At 34.9% G+C, this 22,688-nt stretch overlaps 1 protein-coding gene across 6 annotated transcripts in view; it reads right to left on the bottom strand.

Moving 5' to 3' along the window:
- Positions 1 to 22,688, bottom strand: part of CDH18 (cadherin 18) — a 922,309-nt gene that overhangs the window by 33,192 nt on the left and 866,429 nt on the right. For all 6 annotated transcript variants that reach the window (XM_053592795.1, XM_053592804.1, XM_053592784.1 and 3 more), the window contains one exon: positions 18,009 to 18,130. In XM_053592795.1, coding sequence (XP_053448770.1) covers positions 18,009 to 18,130 — 122 coding nt within the window. The remainder of the gene's footprint in view (positions 1 to 18,008; positions 18,131 to 22,688) is intronic.

Below are 22,688 nucleotides of genomic sequence, written 5' to 3'. Positions count from 1 at the left end.
ATTTCAATTCTTTTGATTCTGTTGATATTTGTTTTGTGTCCCAGGATATGATCAATTTTGGAGAATGTTCCATGGGGTGATGAGAAGAATGTATATTCTTTATCTTTGGGGTGGAGTGTTCTATATGCGTCCATCAAGCATAGTTGTTCTAGGGTCTCATTTAAATCTCTTATATCTTTGTTTAATTTCTGTTTAGAGGATCTGTCCAGCTCTGTAAGAGGTGTGTTAAAGTCCCCTGTTATGATGGTATTATCAGATATCATATTGCTCAGACTGAGTAAGGTCTGCTTCAAGAATCTGGGAGCATTTAAATTGGGTGCATAGATATTTAGAATTGAAATGTCTTCTTGTTGTATTTTTCCCTTGACCAATATAAAGTGACCATCTTTGTCTTTTTTGACTTTAGTTGCTTTAAATCCACATGTATCTGAAAATAAGATTGCAACTCCTGTTTTCTTCTGAATTCCATTTGCCTGAAAAATTGTCTTCCAACCCTTGACTCGGAGCTTTAATTTATCTTTTGAAGCCAGGTGTGTTTCTTGCAGACAGCAAATGGATGGCTTGTGTTTTTTAATCCAGTCAGCCAATCTATGTCTCTTCAGTGGGGAATTCAAGCCATTAACATTTATGTAGATAATTGATAAGTGTGGTAGTATTCTATTCGTCTTATTTGGTGAGAGTCCATTGCTTAGTTTTATCTTTTGCATCTGTGTGGAGGTTAGGTTCTGTCCTTTGATTTCTGAGTTTTTACTTTGCTGCTGATCCATTGTGGTGATCAGTGTGCAGAACAGGTTGAAGTATTTCCTGTAGAGCTGGTCTTGTTGTGGCGAATTTCCTCAATGTTTGTATACCCATAAATGATTTGATTTCTCCGTCAATTTTGAAGCTTAGCTTAGCAGGGTACAGAATTCTGGGCTGAAAATTGTTCTGTTTAAGTAGATTAAAGGTAGATGACCATTGTCTTCTTGCTTGGAAAGTTTCATTAGAGAAGTCTGCGTTCACTCTGATGGATTTGCCCCTGTAGGTCAACTGGCGCTTACTCCTGGCAGCTTGCAGAATCTTTTCTTTTGTCTTGACTTTGGACAGGTTCATCACAATGTGTCTTGGAGAAGCTCGGTTAGAGTTGAGGCGACCTGGGGTCCGATATCCCTCTGAAAATAGTGTGTCAGAATCTTTGGTGATATTTGGGAAATTTTCTTTTATAATATTCTCTAGTATGGCTTCTATTCCTCTGGGGCATTCTTCTTCCCCTTCTGGAATTCCTATAACTCGTATGTTGGAACGCTTCATAAAGTCCCATAATTCTGACAGTGAACGTTCTGCTTTCTCTCTCTTCTTTTCTGCCTCTTTTACTATCTGAGTTATCTCAAAAACTTTGTCTTCTACCTCTGAAATTCTTTCTTCTGCATGGTCTAACCTGTTGCTGATACTTTCCATTGCATCTTTAAGTTCCCCGATTGACTGTTTCATTTCCTTCACCTCTGCTATATCTTTTTATATTCTTCATATCATTCATCTCTGATTTGATTCTGTTTTTGGATTTCCTTTTGGTTATTTTCCACTTTATTAGCAGTTTCCTTCATTGTTTCCATCATTTCTTTCATTGTTTTCAACATGTGTATTCTAAATTCCCTTTCTGTCATTCCTAACATTTCTGTATAGGTGGAATCCTCTGCAGTAGCTACCTCATGGTCCCTTGGCGGGGTTGTTCTGGACTGGTTCTTCATGTTGCCTGGAGTTTTCTGCTGATTCTTCCTCATGAGTAATTTCTTTTATCTGTTTCCTTGCCCTAATTTTCCTTTCACTTCCTCTTGCTCTTTAAGTTCTTGTGCCTGTGGACTAAGGGTTACAGGACCAGAAGTGTGAGAAAGTTGAGGAGCAAAAAAGGGATGAAAGAAAGGAGGACCGAGTGATAAGAAAAAAAAGAAAGATAGAGAAAGGAGAGGGGGTGGGGATAAGGAATATTGACAAAAAGAAGAGAGGCATAGAAAGAAGGAGACAGGGCAATATAGGTGTACAGTAGGGTACTTTGACACAACCTTAAAAAACCCCACCTTCTGGGGGTGCCCATTTGGGTGGTTCCCTTGAGGTCAGCAGCTCATTGCTAACCTGATCAGACACAGTACCCCACCTCCACCAAGTAGAGAGGAAAACAAAAATGCTATAAATCAAACCAAAACAAGCAAACAGAAAACTTTACGGGGATAAAATTGGGTGTAAAACCAAATGATAGCGGTAGAAACACTAGCAAAAATGAAGTTGTAGTTATTAAATAAGGCAGCAATGGGAAATTATAATTAAACTAGAAAAATTGAGAAAGAAAAAGGCATCTGTATGGAAAAGATTGAAATTAAAAAACAAAAGAACATAAACAACGTCAAAATAAACAAACAAAAAAAACCAACCAAACAAAAAAAAAAAGAAAAAATACACAACCAAAAACAAAGCAGTTTGTATATGTTATTGAATATTGTCTGGGCAACACGTGATCTTCTGGGGTATGAGATGTTAGTCACAGTTCTGATACGACTGGAGGCTGCTGATTTCTCAAACCCCAGCCGGTAGACACCCTAAATCTCTCTTCAGCCCACTTAAAAGGCACTTTGAACTTGTGAACTTGCTGAGCAGAAGCTTTCCCAGCTTTCTCGCTGGAATCACTGCTGAAGTGGCTATCCACTTACCTAGTGTGCCAAAACCAGTCTCACTCTGCCCCTGAGGGTTAGGGCTGCAAGGCGGCTCAGACCCCACCCTTAGGCTACTTGGTTGCTGGGTTACCAGCTCCCACCCGTTTCTAGCTCTGTGACCCTGAGGGCGGAGCTTGCCAGGGCAGATCACTGACAATGGTTCCGTGTGACCCACCGCCAAACACTATTAGCTCCGTCTGGCTCAGCGGCTCAGACTGGGGCCCTAGACAACGGCCAAAGTTCTCCGCACTCCCGCTCAGGCCTTCCCCAAGGCAGTTCAACTCAGTGCCAAGTCCAAGGACATCAAAACAGTTCACAGGTAAGGCCTTTCTGGTTTGCAGTCTCGCTGCTACTGAACTTACAGTTGTGGGCGGGTTTAGACGGACTGAACACATGCGACCACTTGCCGGTTTTCCACTGTTTTAGTCCTCCTTTTGGGGTCCAGAAGTCTCTCGCTGACTCCCTGTATCCTCATAGGAGTGATGATAGGCAGTTCCCACCAGCCAGAGATGCCTGGAGTCCTATCTCCCCAGACTCACGGTGCCCAGATGCAAGGAAGCTGTTACTCGGCTGCCATCTTGCTCCGCCTCATCCAAATATACTCTGATTACCCAGTGCTTGAAAGTTGAATGACAAGGATATTCCTTTGGGCTTATGCTGAGAATTCTCGGTTGTGTCATTTTTAGTCATTACGAGCAATGCTTTAAATTCATCTCTGTAAAGTCGCAGAGTTCGGGAGCTGGCCCCACGACCTCCAACTAAATTGCTCAACTTCCCGAGAACAAGTCATTTAAATCAACTAAGCTACTTTATTTTTTTTGTCATCAGATCTGTGGGATTATTATTTTCTTTTATTCATGCCAAAGTTAATTTATAATTTATTTTAATGTTTTCTGAATATTTGACAAACATGAGTTTATTATACTTTATAAACTCTGATATAATTTATCTTCTATTTTGTTTTCGGTGTTTACTAAAATGTCCTCTCCATTTTTATGCAGGCAATTTCCAATCTGAATTTAACATGCACTCACTCCTAACAAATTTGTTTTTCGTAGAAAGAAACTCTCAGTCTCATCTATATAGGAAATGATGATTTTTACAGGAAATGATGATTTTATTATCACATTTTGTTTAAAAATGTCTCATTCATCTTGAACTCTTGTAGAAATGTTGATCATTCATTTATGCTTACATTTTGTACCTGTAGTATTTATGAAAAAAATGTTTCTAAAAGTTAAAATATTGGTCTGCTTTTTATCCATAATTCTGGAATACTTCCCCTTCTTCTTCTCTTTTTTTTTTTTTTTTTTGGGACAGAGTTTCACTTTATTGCCCTTGGTAGAGTGCCATGGTGTCACAGCTCACAGCAACCTCCAACTCCTGGGTTTAGGTGATTCTCTTGCATCAGCCTCCCAAGTAGCTGGGACCACAGGCACCCACCACAATGCCCGGCTATTTTTTTTTTGTTGTTGCAGTTTGGATAGGGCCTGGTTTGAACCTACCACCCTGGGTATATGAGGCCAGCGCCCTACTCACTGAGCCACAGGCCTTGACCTAGAGTATTCTTGATCTGAAATATCACGATCAATTTTTCTGGGTCACAAATCACTCTGTTCCTTTCTTCAGAAAACAGGATTTGTGTTCAGCATCATCTAAGACTTTCCTTACAAACACACCTAAAAAGTTACCATGTTTATGTTTTTTAGAAGACAACTTTTCTGGCAAATATCTACATAATTGCAATGTTCACATCATCAAAATTATCTACCCCAGCATTGCTAGAGTTCTGATGTATATGTGCTGTGTTATCAGTGCTTTCCATTTGTGCAATTGGTTGTTGAGGTACAATCCCTAACAATTTCTTTTTTTCTTTTTTTAATGTTCTCTATCATATACCCTTTTCAAAAACAAAGGGGGATAAATAAATTGATAGTTGATATTTATAAATATTTTCAGTAAAATTTCTGATGGTAACCACAAATACATGTAGCTACTTTTAAAAATGTATTTCCTACAGTTCATTACTGCTAGTGTACTTTATTAGGAAAAAAATTAGTGTCACACTTTTGCTAAAATATCATATTAGATTTTGGTAAATGAACTAGCCTTGAGCAATGTAATTAAAAAGGAAGTTCTAAAAAAGATATCATACTTATTTAAATTAATCAATGTGTCTATGTCAAAATATACCCTTTAAAGAGACCTGCATACATTTATTTGATAATAATATCCACTTTTATAGGGAAATAGGCTTGTCTTTTCAAATAGTGTAAAACCTCTGTTGACCTAGTTAACATTTTTGACACAATGATATATAGTTAATTGCATCTGATTGGGACAGAGGCCAGTGTTTTATAACAAGATGGTTCCTTTTTGTGTGTTATGTTTTCTAAGTTTTCTTTTAATGAAAAATAAAAAGAATCCAGAGGAAATTTAATATGAACAAAATACAGAGCTATCCTGTTGTTTTTCAAGGTTTCTAAGTTAGGCATATCTAAATTCTTTTGAGTTCACCCTGCTTTGGGGTCTGACTTCAAATTTCACACATGCATGCCTTTCTTTTTAGTATTGTTTTCATTCAAGGTACCTAAAAGATTTATTTTTTTCAAAACAGAAAAATATATTGACTCAGATGACTATATTGTTGTGGTTCATGTTGATATCTGAATTACCTGAACTCTGCTGTCATAAGTGGTTTAAACTTTCATATAAGACCAATCTGTTTGCCATAGCAACATACTGATGTATGTAGGTGCACAGCATCCATAATAGAAATATCAGTAATTCTAAAAGCAATTTCCATTGAAAGAGGGACTGTCATACAGCTAGGCAATATACAGATACTTCAGACAACTTATTTCCCAAATTGTTGTTTAAATAGTTTTTCCTATTCGAATTCCATATCAAAACATGAAATTCCTCCAGAAGCACTATCAATATGAGTTAAAAGAGTCAAAGATCGCAAAATTAAATAAAAAATAAAAAGAGCCAGGCTATTTCACTCTGTATTGGGTTAATCACACAAACAGAGCACTTCTATTGTTAACGATTTGTTTAAATATGTATAAGGGAAACAAATCTCAAAAATAATATTTTCTCCCCTCAAAGTTTAAATTCATTTTTGGTGTGAGATTTGGAAACATACTGAACAACAGCATAAGGGTTCAATTACCTTATAATTAAAGATGGCTAAATATAGTTTCAAGAAATGAAAAGAAGCAGTAACATAACCTAATAAATTTAAAAACTTAATCAAAATGTCTTAGAATTTAAGATGCTCAGTGTATCAATTACTTCCTTAAAATTAAAAATAAATATGAAAAAAGAAAATTGCTATGTAAATGATGGTTAACGAGACCTACCCAAGGCAAAATAATAATAATAACAACAATAATAATATCATCGCAGATATAGCCATCTCCAAAAAGTATAATATTTTATGCAGAAAATAAAGTAAGTCATAAAAGAATTTAAAACTTATTGAGTTTTGTATTCATATAATCTCAATATTGAAAGATCCCTGAAATTCTAGCAATTTGTCTGTATTTTAAAGATGAAGAAATCCCTTGTTAATGTCACTTAAAATTATTTCACAGAAATGCTGCAGAGCTTTTATGGGCAATGCAGAATAAAACAGAGCCTGGCAGGTAATGTTCTATTTAGAGAGGAGCAAATCCTAGGATGAATAGGTCAAGTGAACTGATCTTATGAGAAAAAAGTGGAAAATATGAATGGTCACAAAGTTGAAGTCAACAGAAAAATTCAAGGTCACTGTCTAGAAAACTGAGACCAACAATTTAAATTTAGGAGCCAATGTTCGCATATGGAGAAAAAAGTGTATCAGCTGAGCCAAGAGCAAGATCTAGGTGTAATTTGCCCAGATTTTCAGCAGCTTACAAGATGGACTAGAAAGTGTGTTTTACACAATAGTACAAGAACATTCCCTATCCTTAGCACTTTGGAACAAATTTGAAATTTAAAAAATATAATTTACTAGCTTATTAACAAATATTTTAAAAATATAGTTAAGCAGAAAACAATGTTTGGTGCAAATATTAGGTTGATTCTTAATTTCCTATTTCAAATCAAATTTTCAATTTACTGATTTTTTTTTTTTTATTAACTGTGAGCAACCTACTAACCATAGAAAAAAGATTAATTGAGGGAAAGACCTAAATTTTAAGAGTTGCTATCTAATCCAGTCATGGTTTATGGCCGTTTGGGTTGCTTCCATGATTTGGCAATAAACATGCTGGTACAAATGTCCTTGTGGTAAAATGATTTTTGTTCTTCTGGGTAGATATCTAGTAATAGAATTGCAGGATCAAATGGAATGTCAACTTTTAGTTCTCTGAGGATTCTCCATCCTTCTTTCTGTAAAGACTGTATTAGTTTGCAATCCCACCAGCAGTGTAGAATGAATGGATCAACAAATTGTAGTATATTTAAACCTTGAATACTACTCAGCTATAAAAAAAAATGGAGACTTTACATCTTTATGTTTATGTGGGTGGAGTTGGAACACATTCTTCTTAGTAAAGTATGTCAAGAATGGGGGGAAGTATCCAAAGTACTCAATACTATTATGAAACCAATATATAAACACTTACACTCTCATATGAATGGTAAAACAAAAATATAGTCTAGCAAGGAGGAGAGAGGGGGAGGGAGGGCATATGGTGGGATCTCACCTAATGTGCACAATGCAAGGGTGTATTTCAAAATAGCTAAATTTTAAATGTCTTACCACAAAAAATAAATGAGGTGATGATGATGTTCATCAGTTTGATTTAAGCATTCCATATTGTATATCAAATCATCACATTGTACTCCATAAATGTATACAGTTGTGATTTTGATTAAAAATTAATAAAGAAGTGTTTTTAATCTACAGAGGTAGTCATTAGATCTTAACAGGGTATAATTATTCTTAGATACTTTTATTTTTAACATGATGCTAAGTGGGATCATGTTTAAATTTATTTTTTTATTGTTTGTGGTATGAAGAAACATAAATAACATGCTTATATTGACCTGATATGTAGCAAATGCACTAATCTCATACAAAAATTCTAATGGTATACAGTGACATGGCCACTTTTGTTGTTGCTGTTGTTAACCTGTGTTGAAGTTAGTCAAATGCTTTGAATTAATCTATTGAGGTGGATTTTGAATTTTCTTTGTCTCATTTTAATGTATTATTCTTTTTTTCCCTTTACTTTGTTTGGAAATGTTTTACTTATGGTCTTCATAACTATGGTCATGAGAATAGCTATGGTTAAAATAATGTATTTGTCTATTTTGATATTAAAATTATGTTGTCATTATAAAACACTCTGTATGATTTATAGTAATCTTCCCTTTATTTTCCCTAACATTGTTTTTATCTTCTCTCCCTGGGTGCTCTCTCTCTCTCCTTTTCTCTCTCTTTCTCCCTCTCAAAAATCTTAACAGGGACTTTCCCTGTCTTTTCAAATTATTGACTGATTGGCATCTTACTGCTTGCTTTTGATTCATTTCTAGCTCATTGATTTCTGTACATAAATATGTTTATTATCTTTCCCTCTGTTTCATTTAAATTAAATTAACTATTATTTTTCTAACTTTTAAAAAATGAATGGTTAAGCTTTTAGTCGGCATTCAAATCAATGAATTCAAATCAATTCAAATCAATTTTTATTTCAGATTGTTTTTCTTTTATATTGATAATGGATCTCTTACGAGCAACTATTTTTTTTTTACACTGCTTGCATTTATTAGGTAAAGTCCCTCTTATAACTGTATCCCACCTCCAAGAGGTGTGTCACCCTATGAAATGGCCCCCAACTCTTTTTCTTCTTCCCTCTCTCTGCTCCTCCCTTCCCCCACCCCACGCCGTGTACTAGGTCATCAGTTGTTCTCATAACAGAATTGAGTACATTGGAGTCTTGCTTCTCCAATTTTGTGATGATTTACTATGATAAATGTATTTCAACTCCATCCAGAATAATACAAAAGATGTAAAGTCTCCATCTATTTTAGTGGCTGCATAGTATTCCATGGTATACAGATACCATGACTTGTTAATCCATTCCTGGATTGCTGGGCATTTAGGGTTTTTCCACAGTTTAGCAATTGATAATTGAGCTGCTATAAACAGTCTAATACAAATGTCCTATGATAAAAATGATATTTTTTTCTTCTGGATAGATGCTCAGTTATGGGATTGCAGGATCAAATGGGAGGTCCAGTTTGAGTTCTCTGAGGATTCTCCATACTTCCTTCCAAAAGAGTTGTATTAGTTTGCAGTCCCACCAGCAGTATTAAAGTGTTCCCTTCTCTTCACATCCAGGCCAGCAACTGTAGCTTTGAGAATTTATGATGTGGGCCATTCTCACTGGGGTTAGATGATATCTCGGGTGGTTTTGATTGGCATTTCTCTGATGATTAGGGATGATGAACATTTTTTCACATGTTTGTTAGCCATTCGTCTGTCCTCTTTAGAGAAGGTTCTATTCATCTCTCTTGCCCACTGATTCAAGGGTTTCTTGGCCTTTTTTTGTTGATTAATTTGTTTTCTGTACATCCTAGTTATCAAGCTTTTGTCTGATTCCTAATATGCAAATATATTTTCCTATTCTGATGGCTGTCTATTTCCATTGGTTGTTGTCTCCCTAGCTGTACAGAAGCTATTCAATTTAATTAAGTCCCATTTGTTTATTTTTGTTGTTGCAATTTCCACTAAAGTCTTCCTCATAAAGTCTTTCACCAGTCTGATAACTTCAAGTGTTTTTCCCTAGAACTTTTAATTGACTTTTAAAATTTTTCTGATAATAAGCACCATTTAATTTGCTTACTTAGGTAGTTAACTTAAATTCAGATGACTACTTTAAATTCCCAAACTTTATATTTGCTTCTTATATGTTCACTTCTTTTAGATTACTTATGTCTTATTTCTTACCTGTAAAAGTACCATTAGCACTATTTATAAGAATTGTATGTGTCAAAATCTTTACCTCATTTTCTTATTTTTGTTGAGGCAGAACTGTGTCTCAACAACAAACATAAATTCTTCATTGTTTCAATATTACTAACTTCACACAAGTTTCAGGATTATGTTGAAACTATTACATTACATTGGTTATAAATTGCTTATTTTCATAGGATCACATTATTAGTTTTGTAATATGCCATTCTGGAATCCTTAAAGACAAGTCCTATATGAAAAACATTTTTTGTATTTACCTTTCCCTTTATAAAACACAGGAAATTATACACAACAGTTTTGTAGGTAAATGAATTATTGTAAAGTTAATTATTTGTAAACATTATCATATTCAGGGAATAGGACTTTAAGCCTTGCCTTATTTAGCACAATTTTTTTCTTGACTTTACTTTTGAGGATTATTTTTGGTAGAAAATGGATTTAATGCTTCCAGTTATTGTCTTTCAGCTCTCGGGACTTACCTTTTAATTGTTTTGTGGATTTATCTTTCCTGATTAAAAAAAAAAATCAGCCATTAGTATTGTCCTAATGAAGGTCAATATGGATTTTATGTATTTTTGGTTGTCTTTTATTTTTAATTAAACTATTTTAATTAAACTTCTAATTGGAGATTCATAAGTGTTGTGAGAACTAATACAGAGGAATCACAAGTAAACTTTACCTACTTTACCACACAGGAAATTTCCTGCAAAACACCATGGAAACCAGGGTATTGACATTGGTAAGAGCAAGATACAAAACATTTCATGAGAAGGACACTTCATGTTGTCATTTTAGGATCACACTTCCATTACTTTTTTAATCTCTGGCAACTAATAATCTATTCTCTTTAATTTTGCTGTTTAAATTTAGCTTTAAGAATGCTATTTCAATGGAATAATACATTATTCAAATTTGAGGAATTGGCTCTTTTCACTCAGAAAAATTTCTGGAGCTTCATCCAAGTCATTGCATGCATTAACTGTTTGCCCCCTTTTATCACTGGATCGTATTTCACCATAGTTATGAGCTTACTGCAGCCTACTTGACTATTCACCCACTGCAGGACTTCCGACTTGGTTCTGGCCAAGGTCTGTAATGAATGGAACTGCTATAAATATCCATGTATAGCTTGTTCTCTGAACATAAGACTTCATCTCTCCAGCTGAAATGCTCCAATACAGTGGCTGGATAATATCATAGTTGCTCGGTTAGTTTTGTGTGAAGTTGCTAAAATATATTCCAGAATAGTGGTACTTATTTATACTCTCACCATCAATGTAGAAATAACCTAATTTCTCCACTAACAATTGGTCAAATTTAGCTTTTATGACAAGCATATAGTGATTTCTCATTGTAGCTTTAACTTCAATTTGCCTAATCACTAGTAATGCTGAATAAGTTTTCATGTGATTGCTGTTTATATATCCTTTTCAGTAAATGTCCGCTTATATCTTTTGCCTATTTTCAAGTAGGACCATTTTTCTTTTATTACTATTGAGTTTATTTATTATTTAGTTGTTTGTTTATTTTGAGATAGAATCTTGCTCTTCTGTTGGGCTAGAGTGAAGTGGCGTCATCATACATAACTGCAACCTCCAATTCCTGAGCCACGGGATATACGTGCCTCATTACCTTGAGTAGCTGAACTACAGGCTGGTACCACTAAGCTGGGTTACATTTTTTTTTTTAATAGAGACAAGATCTTGTTATCTCTAAGCTTGGCCTTGAACTCCTGACCTCAAAAAATTCTTCCACCTCTGCTTTTCTGAGTCCTAGGATTACAGCCATCAGCCAACAGGCCTGACCTGCTGTTGAATTTTGAAACCTTCCTTTCACAGCCTAGATACTAATCCTTTGTTAAACGCATGCTCTCAAAATATTTTCTTCTACTCCGTGCTTGAATTTTACCTTCTTACCAAGCTCTTTGACAGAGCAAAGTTTGAAATTTTAAGGAAGTCCAACTTGTCAATGTTTTCTTTTATCGATTGTGCTTTTTAGTGTCAAGTCAAAGGAGTCTTTGTCCCGTATTAGGTCCTGAAGACTTTTTCCTATAGTGAATTCCAAAGGTAATTTGCCTTTTTTTTTTTTCTTGCAATCTCTCATTTTCTAAAGTCTTACTTTGATGTACCTCCATAAATTAACTTCGGCGGCAAGTTTCTTAGTATTTTTTGTTTGTTTGTTTGTGTTTTTGTTTACACTTTTCTGTAATTTACCAAATTTTCTTTTTTTTTTTTTTTATTAAATCATAGCCGTGTACATTGATATGATCATGGGGCATCATACACTAGCTTCATAGACCGTTTGACACATTTTCATCACAATGGTTAACCTAGCCTTCCTGGTATTATCTCAGTTACTGTGCCAAGACATTTACATTCCACATTTACCAAGTTTCACATATACCCTTGTAAGATGCACTGCTGGTGTAATCCCACCAATCCCCCTCCCTCTACCCACCACCTCCCTCCCTCCCCTCCCTTTCCCCCTTCCCCCTATTCTTTGGTTGTAACTGGGTTATAGATTTCATGTGAAAGCCCCAAATTAGTTTCATAGTAGGGCTGAGTACATTGGGTACTTTTTCTTCCATTCTTGAGATACTTTACTAAGAAGAATATGTTCCAGCTCCATCCATGTAAACATGAAAGAGGTAAAGTCTCCATCTTCCTTTAAGGCTGCATAATATTCCATTGTGTACATATACCACAATTTATTAATCCATTCGTGGATCAATGGGCACTTGGGCTTTTTCCATAACTTAGCAATTATGAATAGGGCTGCAATAAACATTCTGGTACAAATATCTTTATTATGATGTGATTTTTTGTCTTCTGGGTATATGCCCAGCAGAGGAATTACAGGATTGAATGGCAAATCTATTTTTAGATCTTTAAGTGTTCACCATATATCTTTCCAAAAGGAATGTATTAATTTGCATTCCCACCAGCAGTGCAGAAGTGTTCCCTTTTCTCCACATCCGTGCCAACATCTCTGGTCTTGAGATTTTGTGATATAGGCTAGTCTCACTGGAGTTAGATGATATCTCAAAGTAGTTTTGATTTGCATTTCTCTGATGATTAAAGATGATGAGCATTTTTTCATATGTCTGAAGACCATGCGCCTGTCTTCTTCAGAGAGTTTCTCTTCAAATCCCTTGCCCAGCCTGCGATGGGATCCCTTGTTTTTTTCTTGCTAATGCGTTTGAGTTCTCTGTGGATTCTGGTTATTAAACCTTTGTCGGAGATATAACCTGCAAATATCTTCTCCCATTCTGAGGGCTGTTTGCTTGCTTTACTTACTGTGTTCTTGGCTGTGCAGAATCTTTTTAGTTTGATCAAGTCCCAGTGTTGTATTTTTGAAGCTGCTTCAATTGCCTGGGGGGTCCTCCTCATAAAATACTCGCCCAGACCGATTTCTTCAAGGATTTTCCCTGCCTTCTCCTCTAGTATTAGTACCTATATTACTCAACCTGTTCCAAAAGGTAGAAAAAGAAGGAAGACTACCCAACATGTTCTATGAAGCAAACATCACCCTGACCCCCAAACCAGGAAAAGACCCAACAAGAAAAGAAAATTATAGACCAATATCACTAATGAATATAGATGCAAAAAAAATCAACAAGATCCTAACAAACAGAATCCAGAAACACATCAAACAATTTATACATCATGACCAAGTCAGTTTTATCCCAGGTTCTCAAGGCTGGTTCAATATACATATATCTATAAATGTATAAATCTATAAATGTAATTCAGCACATAAACAAATTAAAAAACAAAGACCATATGATTCTCTCAATCGATGCAGAAAAAGCTTTTGATAATATCCAGCATCCCTTCATGATCAGAACACTTAAAAAAATTGGTCTAGAAGGGACATTTCTTAAACTGATAGAGACCATCTACAGCAAACCCACAGCCAATATCATATTGAATGGAGTTAAATTGGAATCATTTCCACTCAGATCAGGAACCAGACAAGGCTGCCCATTGTCTCCATTGCTTTTTAACATTGTAATGGAAGTTTTAGCCACCGCAATTAGGGAAGAAAAGGTGATCAAGGGTATCCGCATAGGGTCAGAAGAGATCAAACTTTCGCTCTTCACAGATGATATAATTGTGTATCTGGAAAACACTAGGGACTCTACTAAAAAACTCCTAGAAGTGATCAAGGAATACAGCAGCATCTCAGGCTACAAAATCAACATTCATAAATCGGTAGCCTTTATATACACCAACAATAGTCAAGTTGAAAAAGCAGTTAAGGACTCTATCCCATTCACAGTAGTGCCAAAGAAGATGAAATATTTGGGAATTTACCTAACAAAAGACATGAAAGATCTCTATAAAGAGAACTATGAAACTCTAAGAAAAGAAATAGCTGAAAATGTTAACAAATAGAAAAACATTCAATGCTCATGGCTGGGAAGAATCAACATTGTTAAAATGTCCATACTACCCAAAGCAATATATAATTTCAATGCAATCCCTATTAAAGCTCCGCTGTCATACTTTAAAGATCTTAAAAAAACAATACTTCGTTTTATATGGAATCAGAAAAAACCTCGAATAGCCAAGACATTACTCAGAAATAAAAACAAAACAGGAGGAATCACGCTACCAGACCTCCGACTTTACTACAAACCGATAGTGATCAAAACAGCGTGGTATTGGCACAAAAACAGAGAAGTAGATGTCTGGAACAGAATAGAGAACCAAGAGATGAATCCAGCTACTTACCGTTATTTGATCTTTGACAAGCCAATTAAAAACATTCAGTGGGGAAAAGATTCCCTATTTAACAAATGGTGCTGGGTGAACTGGCTGGCAACCTGCAGAAGACTGAAATTGGACCCACACCTTTCACCATTAACTAAGATAGACTCTCATTGGATTAAAGATTTAAACTTAAGACATGAAACTATAAAAGTATTAGTATTTTTTTTGTTTTTTTTTCTTTTTTATTCCCCATGCTTCTTGAGAATTTGGCTTAATATTTTTTATCAGTTCAGAAATAAAAAATAGTTAAAATCTTCTCCAGTATTACGTCTTTTCTATTCTCTCATTCATATGCCTCTGAGAATTAAATAACTTACACATTAGACTTACATGTCCCTATACCTTTCATACTCTTATTTATATTTTCTGCTTTTTCTTTTCATGTTTCAAGATGAATGTTTTATCCTGTACTGTTTTCTGGTTCCCTTATTTTATATTCGGCTATATCTAAGCTGCTGTCATTGCCAACAATTGAAATGCTGGATTTTTAAAAATTTAAATATTCCCTTAGCATATTTAACATTTTTTCACAATTTTAATTTTATGATGTATATTAACAATATCATGTTAAAATATGTGCATTCACATTTGAAACAATTAAAATAAGATTTTAGTAAGTAAATAATATTATATTGATACTGTAAAATTTTTACTGCTCTGGAAATGGTGATATAGAAAATATTTAAGCATATGGGCAGTGCCTGTAGCTCAATGGGTAGGGCGCTAGCCCCACATACTGAGGGTGGCGGGATTGAACCCAGCCCCAGCTAAACTGCAACCAAAAAATAGCCAGGCATTGAGGAGGGAGCCTGTAGTCCCAGCCACTTGGGAGGCTGAGACAAGAGGATTGCCTAAGCCCAGGAGTTGGCAGTTGCTGTGAGCTGTGATGTCACAGCACTCTACCAAGGGCAATAAAGTAAGACTCTGTCTCTAAAAAAATAAATTTAAGCATATAAAATAATAATGTTAATATATTGTTAAGAAAATACAACATATAAGCTGTATAATACTGTGAAATGTAATTTTTTTACTTTGTCCTCATTCACATTTTATAATTTTCTTATGCGTAATGTTAAATAAATAAGCAGAAGGCTATTAGCCAGAAATCATTAGTCTACTTTGAGTTCTTATGTAATATGCTGCAACCTAACTTGCTTTGTAAACAAAAAAGTAAAAAAATAAAAAAACCCTAACTTTTGGAGATCATTTTAGTAATAAATTGCTGGGTGTCAGCCAATAATAGGAAACCAGCTGATCAGACCATCATATCCAAATATGGTAAATCCCTCATCATATCATGTTCCAAAAGGCAAACACATAGCTGTAGCCAATCACATGATTTCTATACTTAGCTTCCAAGTTCAGCCAACAAAACTCACAGTGATGTACAGAGCTCTCTGAACCTTTTCTGATTATGAGTGCACCCCAATTCATAAATCTTCTGTTGCTTAAATTAACTCTGTTATATGTATTGTCTAATGTTTATCTTTTGTAGCAATGTACATGATAGAAACGCTATGTAAAATAAATATATACACATAAATATATATACAGTATTAAAAACACAGGCAATGATTACTTAGCAAGCCACTATATATTGTCTCTATAAGGTGATGTTTCTCAGGACTATACTTTCATCACAAGTTTCAAAATTATTTAAAGTGATTTGGGATGTTATGCTGATTCTCCTTCACCAAAGACAAAAATAATGTCTTCCTTACCAGCTAAATCTATATACTTCATACCTCTGGATTCATCCATGGAAAACAAACTTTCAGGTTCCCCCATGGAAAGCATGTCTTCTTATTACCCTGTCCTTTAAGGGTGAGTATGATCTGTGTCACGCTTCTGACCCTTCTGGATATGGCAAATATGCTGATGTATCACTTACTTGATCATTGTATTATATGAGATTGTTTTGCTAGAAGTTTCACTACAGAGATACCCCACATTTGTTTGGTGAAGTAAGCGACCACACTGGGGAAGCCCATGTTGGCAAGTTACCGTGATTACCATGGTAGCTATGAGGATCTAAATAAAATCCTAACCTTCTTAGCTCTATCCCTGAAAGTAACACAAGATGAACCTCTTGCTAACACCTTGATTATAGTCAGAAAAGGCCACTGAAAAGAGAGCTAAGGCATGTGAAAATGTACAGCCTACAGAACTATGAGACACTATCATGTTTTGTGATAAACGGCAGATTTTGGAAAATATATTTTTTGTTTTATATTTTGTCTCGTACATTTCCTGTCAAAGTTGTAAGTGTGCCGCTTCACCCAAAATGTGTGACTTATCCCCTTAGATGTGAATTAACCTAATCACGTTTCCTCCACCTCCCACCTACTTGATTTCCATTGAGTTTTACTTCCCTGTGTGCACATAAGCTTATTGATTGTCTACTTTTCTAATTTAGTATTGAATGCATGCAGTGTTTGCTTTTCTATTCTTGTGACATTTCACTTAGAAGAATAGTCTTTAGGGCCATCCAGGTTGTTACAAAAGATACTAGAACATCATTTGTTTTTATGGTTGAATAGGAGTACTGCATGGTATACAAATACCAGATTTTATACCTCCACTTATGTACTGATGGGCCTTTGAGTTGTTTCTGCATCTTTGCCATTGTGAATTGCGCTGCTATAAATATTGAGTGCAAGTGTCTTTATTTTTTTTTTTTTTACGGACAGTAAGATTTTTTTTTATTATTAAGTCTTTTGTACATAGATCAGAAATACATTTACGCCATTTTCAATGTGTTTATTCTTTGTACAAATTGGAGTGCTTACCTCATACTAATCAACATAGCTTTCACCTTATTTACCCAATTATAGCATTAGGACATTACTCAGAAATAAAAACAAGTGTCTTTAAAATAAAAGGTTCTTTTTCTTTTTCCTTTGGGTAGATAAGTAGTAATGGAAATGTTGGATCAAATGGTAGAGATTTTCATAATTTTTTATACAGCAGAAAAGCCACATCCCTTTCTGGTCTTTTACTTGTTCTGGGTCTACAGCTTTACCAGTTTTTCTCCAAATTGCCATGCTCCTTTACGTGGACGCCATGCTATATCCAGCCTCTTGCCTGATGTTCAAGTTCTTCTTCCTTTCCTCTCGTGACCCCAGTAGTACTCATATATTATTCATGTTTTAAAAACCTAAATATTTTTAGTACACGCATTACTCAATTATGAGTCCTGTGTCACTCCCTCATATTCTCCAAAGCAGCCCAAGAAAGTCCCAACTTCTCAATCTAGTCTCTAAGCTTCATTGAGACACAAACATTCACTGTTTCCTCTTCACATAATGCAGGGCTGTACAGAAAGAATTTCAATATAACTTTCTTGGAATGATTAATGTATCATGCATGATAGGTTCATTTTTCAAAGCTACATTTGGGATCCAGAGAAAATTAGTCTTCTATGATTCTGAAAAAATTATTTGGTACTTAAGAAAAAATCATTTTCACTGAGTATAAAAATTACACTGGGGGATTTGGGGAATTATACCTAAGAATAATAGAAATAAAGCTGCTTGTATTTCTTCCATTCAAATGATAGTAAGGAAACAATTAACTCACCTGACCAGGCTTAGAATTTTCACAGACAACAATGTCATACTCCTTGGCAAGTTCGGGGGGATTGTCATTGACATCCAGGACTCTAATACCCACTGTGACATGGCTCAGCAAACCAGGATTATCTGTAAAACACACAGGGATGTATTTAGTATTTCCATGCACGCCTCAGAAGCTTGATTGAAAACAAATCTCCTAAATACTGTAGGTTGTCACTAGTTCCATATGCTATAGCAGGTCTTTGGCAAAAGACAACTTTATGATGGCACTCTTGGCTAGAATTCATTAACTTTCAGAAAAATGAAAAATGCACACCAAGGCATGACATGAATGCCAAAGTGATATTTTGTCATATCAAGGAAATTACATGTTATTCAGCAACTGGAGTGGGAGAAAGTTGTCAGAATTCATCGTAGGCTGTCAGAGTCTAAGGAAGGAACAATTAGTTTCATTATTGATCTAAGAAAAGCATAGCAGTTGATAGAAAATAATTATGTAATATTTTAAAAGTTCAACATCTAAATCTAAATAAACTCAAAGAAAATAGAAAGTAAATTTCTTTATACAAAGTACCATTTTCTTCTCAAAAGATAATATATGTATGAAGTGTCCATGTTAAGTCACACTGGGGGAAGCATAAATAAAAATGTAAATGAGAATTGTGAAAAGAATGCACAAATAACTCTGAGAAATATTAACATTTATTCTGCTACTTTAAAATATATCTTAATCTCAGTCTTCCCATCTTTTCAGTAAGTGAATTAATTCTGAAATATAAGGCAAAAGCAAACATGGGGTTTATTTTATATGTCAAAGCAAGAGGTCAGAAGTATGATAAAAAAATGACTTCTTTTTACCTTTACCCCAGTCATGGGTAATGTGCCCATCATCCACTGAAAAAAATTCTAAATTAAAGTTATAACATCAAACTGGTTAACATAGCCTTCCTGGCATTTTCTTAGTTATTGTGTTAAGACATTTATATTCTACATTTACTAAGTTTCACATATACCTTTGTAAGACGCAAATGTTACCAGTTTGCCCACCAAATGTTACCCACCAAATGTTAACCAGTGTGATGAAAATATTTCAAATTATATATAAAACCAGTGCATGGTGCCCCATGATTGCATTGATGTACACAGCTATAATTTAATAACAAAAAAATAGGAAAAAAATAAAGTTATAACAACAGTATAAAACAGCAACAAATAAGACTTATACACCCAAATTAAATGCTTCCAGATTTATGAAACAGACCTTGATTAAACTGAGTGATCTGATATCCAAAAATAATAATAATAATAATATCTGGGGAATTTAACACCCTGCTAGCAGAACACGACAGATCCTCTAAACAGAGATAAACAAAGATACAAGGGTCTTAAACGTGACCTAAGAACAAATGGGCTTAATAGACTTGAATATAACACACCATACCCAAGCTAAGGAATATACTTTCTTTGCATTCGCTAATGGAACATACTCCAAAATAGATCATATGCTAGGATACAAATTGAACCTCAAAAAATTGAAATAATTGAAATTATACCTTGTATCTTCTCAGACCACAAAGCCATAAAGGTGGAACTCAATCTCAAGAAAAATTTTCATCCTTTCACAAAGGCACAGAAATTAAACAACTTTATCCTGAATGACAGTTGGTCAAGGAAGAAACAAAAGAGGAAATTGTTAAATTCCTCAAACATAACAACAATGAAGCTACAAGTTACCAAAACCTATGGGCGTACTGCAAAAGCAGTCCTAAATGTATTGAATTAGATGTCTACAATCTGAAAACTGAGAGAGAGCAAATCAACAACCTAATTAATCAGCTTAAGGAAATGGAAAAGGAAAAGCAATCAGTCCCAAACCTAGTAGCAGAAAGAAAATAACCAAAATTAATTGAGAAATAAATTAATCTGAAAACAAAAGAATCATTCAGAAAGCTAATGAAACAAAAAGTTTGGACTTCAAAAAGATAAATAAAATCAATAAACCTTTGACCAGATTAACCTGAAATGGAAAAGTAAAATCTCTAATAGCCTCAATCAGAAACAGAAAAGAAGCAATAACAACTGATATCACAGACATATAAGTGATTATTTCTGACTACACAAGAAACTCTTTGCCCAGAAATTTGACAATGTAGTTTATGGTCCAATACCCGAATTCACGCTACCTCCCTAGACTTAACCAGAAAGAAATAGATCTTTTGAACAGACCAATATCAAGCACCGAGACGGAAGAAATAATAAAAATGCTAACAACAAAAATAAAAGCCTCAGCAAGTTGGCTTCACATCAGAATTCTATCACAGCCTCAAGATGAGCTTATACCTATACTGCAGAACCTATTCCAAAACATTGAAGGAAGAAGTTTCACTAACACATTCTATGAAAGAATCACTATGATACTAAACATCACTATGATACTAAAACCAGGAAAGGAACCAACCAAAAGGAGAACTACAGTCCAATTTCAGTAATGAATATAGATGCAAAAATGCTAAATACAGTCTTAGCCAATACATTACAGCTACACATTTAAAAAATTATACATCGTGATCAAGTAGGCTTCATCCAAGGGATGCAAGCCTGGTTTAACATAAGCAAATCCATAAATGCAATTCACCATATCAACCAGAAGGAAAAACAAAGACCATATGATCCTCTCAACAGATGAGAAAAAGCATTTGATAAAATTCAGCATCATTTTCTAACAAGAACGCTTAAGAAAATAGGTATAGGTGGCACATTCTTAAACTGATTGAAATAATCTATTAAAAGCCCACAGCTAATGTCATACTAAATGGAGCAAAATTGAAAACTTTTCCATTAGAACTGGAACCAGACAAGAATGTTATATATCACCACTACTATTCAACATAGTGGTGGAAGTTCGAGCCAACGCAATCAGCAAAGAGAAGAATATAAAGGGCTTCCAAATGGGAGCAGAGGAAGTCAGCCTCTCCCTTTTCATCAGTTATATGATCTTATACTTAGAAAACCCCCAAAACTCAACCACCAGACTCCTGGAAATGATAAAAAAAAAATACACTAAGGTCTCAGGATATAAAATCAATGTCCACAAATCAGTAGGCTTTGTATATGCCAGTAACAGCCAAGGTGAGAAGCAAATCCAAGACACATTCCTTTCATAGTAGCTTCAAAAAAATTAAACACCTAGGAACACACCTAAAAAAAGAGATGAAGAAACTCTACAAAGAGAATTATGAACCCTAAGAAAAGGAATGGCAGAAGACAAAACAAGTGCTTCCCATGCGCTTGGCTGGGAAAAATTGACATGATTAAAATGTCTATACTTCCCAAAGCAATTTACAGATTCAGTTCAATTCCCATTAAAATACCAATGTCATACTTTGAAGATTTGGAAAAAAATAGTTCTTGGTTTTATATGGAATTAGGAAAAGACAATCACTCTACCAGAGTTTAGGTGATAATTACAATTCCACAATGATCAAAACAGCAGAGTATTGGCACAAAAATAGAGAAATAGACGTATGGAACTGAATAGAAAATGAAGAGATGAAATCAGTCTCTATAGCCATCTCATCCTTGATATATCCAACAAAAGAATACACTGGGGAAAATAATCTCTAGTCAATAAATGGTGCCAAAAGAATCAGAAAACCACATGTAAAAGACTGAAACTGGACCTGCCTTTTCACCACTTACAAAATTTGACTCAATATGGATAAATGATTTGAATATGAGATATGAAATGATAAAAATCCTAGAATAAAGTGTGGGAAAAACTCTTGAGAATGTAGCCTAGGGAAAGATTTTACGAGGAAGACTTCAGTGGAAATTGCAACAACAACAAAGTAAACAAATGGGACTTAATTAAATTGAATAGCTTCTGTACAGCTAAGGAGACAACAACCAAAGCATAGATAACCATCAGAATAGGAAAGATATTTGCATATTAGGAATTGGACAAACGGTTGATAACTAGGATCTACAGAGAACTTAAATTAATCAACATTAAAAAAGCCAACAAACCCTTATATCAATAGGCAAGAGAGATGAATAGAACATTCTCTAAAGAAGATAGATCAATGGTTGACAAACATATGAAAAAATGCTCAGTGTCCTTAGTTATTAGAGAAATCGCAACCAAAACCACCCTGAAATATCACCTAATCCCAATGAGAATGGCCCACATCACAAAGTCTCAAGGCTGCAGATGCTGGCATGGATGTGGAGAAAAGGGAACACTTTTACACTGCTGGTGGGACTGCAAACTAATACAACCCTTTTGGAAGGAAGTATGGAGAATCCTCAAAGAACTCAAATTAGACCTCCCATTTGATCCTGCAATCCCATTACTGGGCATCTATCCAGAAGAAAAAAATACCATTTTTATCATAAGGACATTTGTACTAGACTGTTTATTGCAGCTCCATTAACAATTTCCAAACTGTGGAAAAAACCTAAATACCCAGAAATCCAGGAATGGATTAACAAGCTGTGGTGTATGTATACCATGGAATATTATTCAGCCACTAAAATAGATGGAGACTTTACATCTTTGGTATCAACCTGGATGGAGTTGAAATACATTTTTTCTTAGTAAAGCACCACAAAATTGGAGAAGCAAGAATCCAATGTACTCAATTTTGGTATGAGGACAACTGATGACCTAGTACATGGTGTGGGG

The sequence above is a fragment of the Nycticebus coucang genome, chromosome 1 (genome assembly GCF_027406575.1).
Source record: "Nycticebus coucang isolate mNycCou1 chromosome 1, mNycCou1.pri, whole genome shotgun sequence".
NCBI classification, from domain to species: Eukaryota; Metazoa; Chordata; class Mammalia; order Primates; family Lorisidae; genus Nycticebus; species Nycticebus coucang.
Note: the sequence above shows the minus strand (reverse complement) of the source record. Positions and strands in the feature narration are given on the sequence as shown.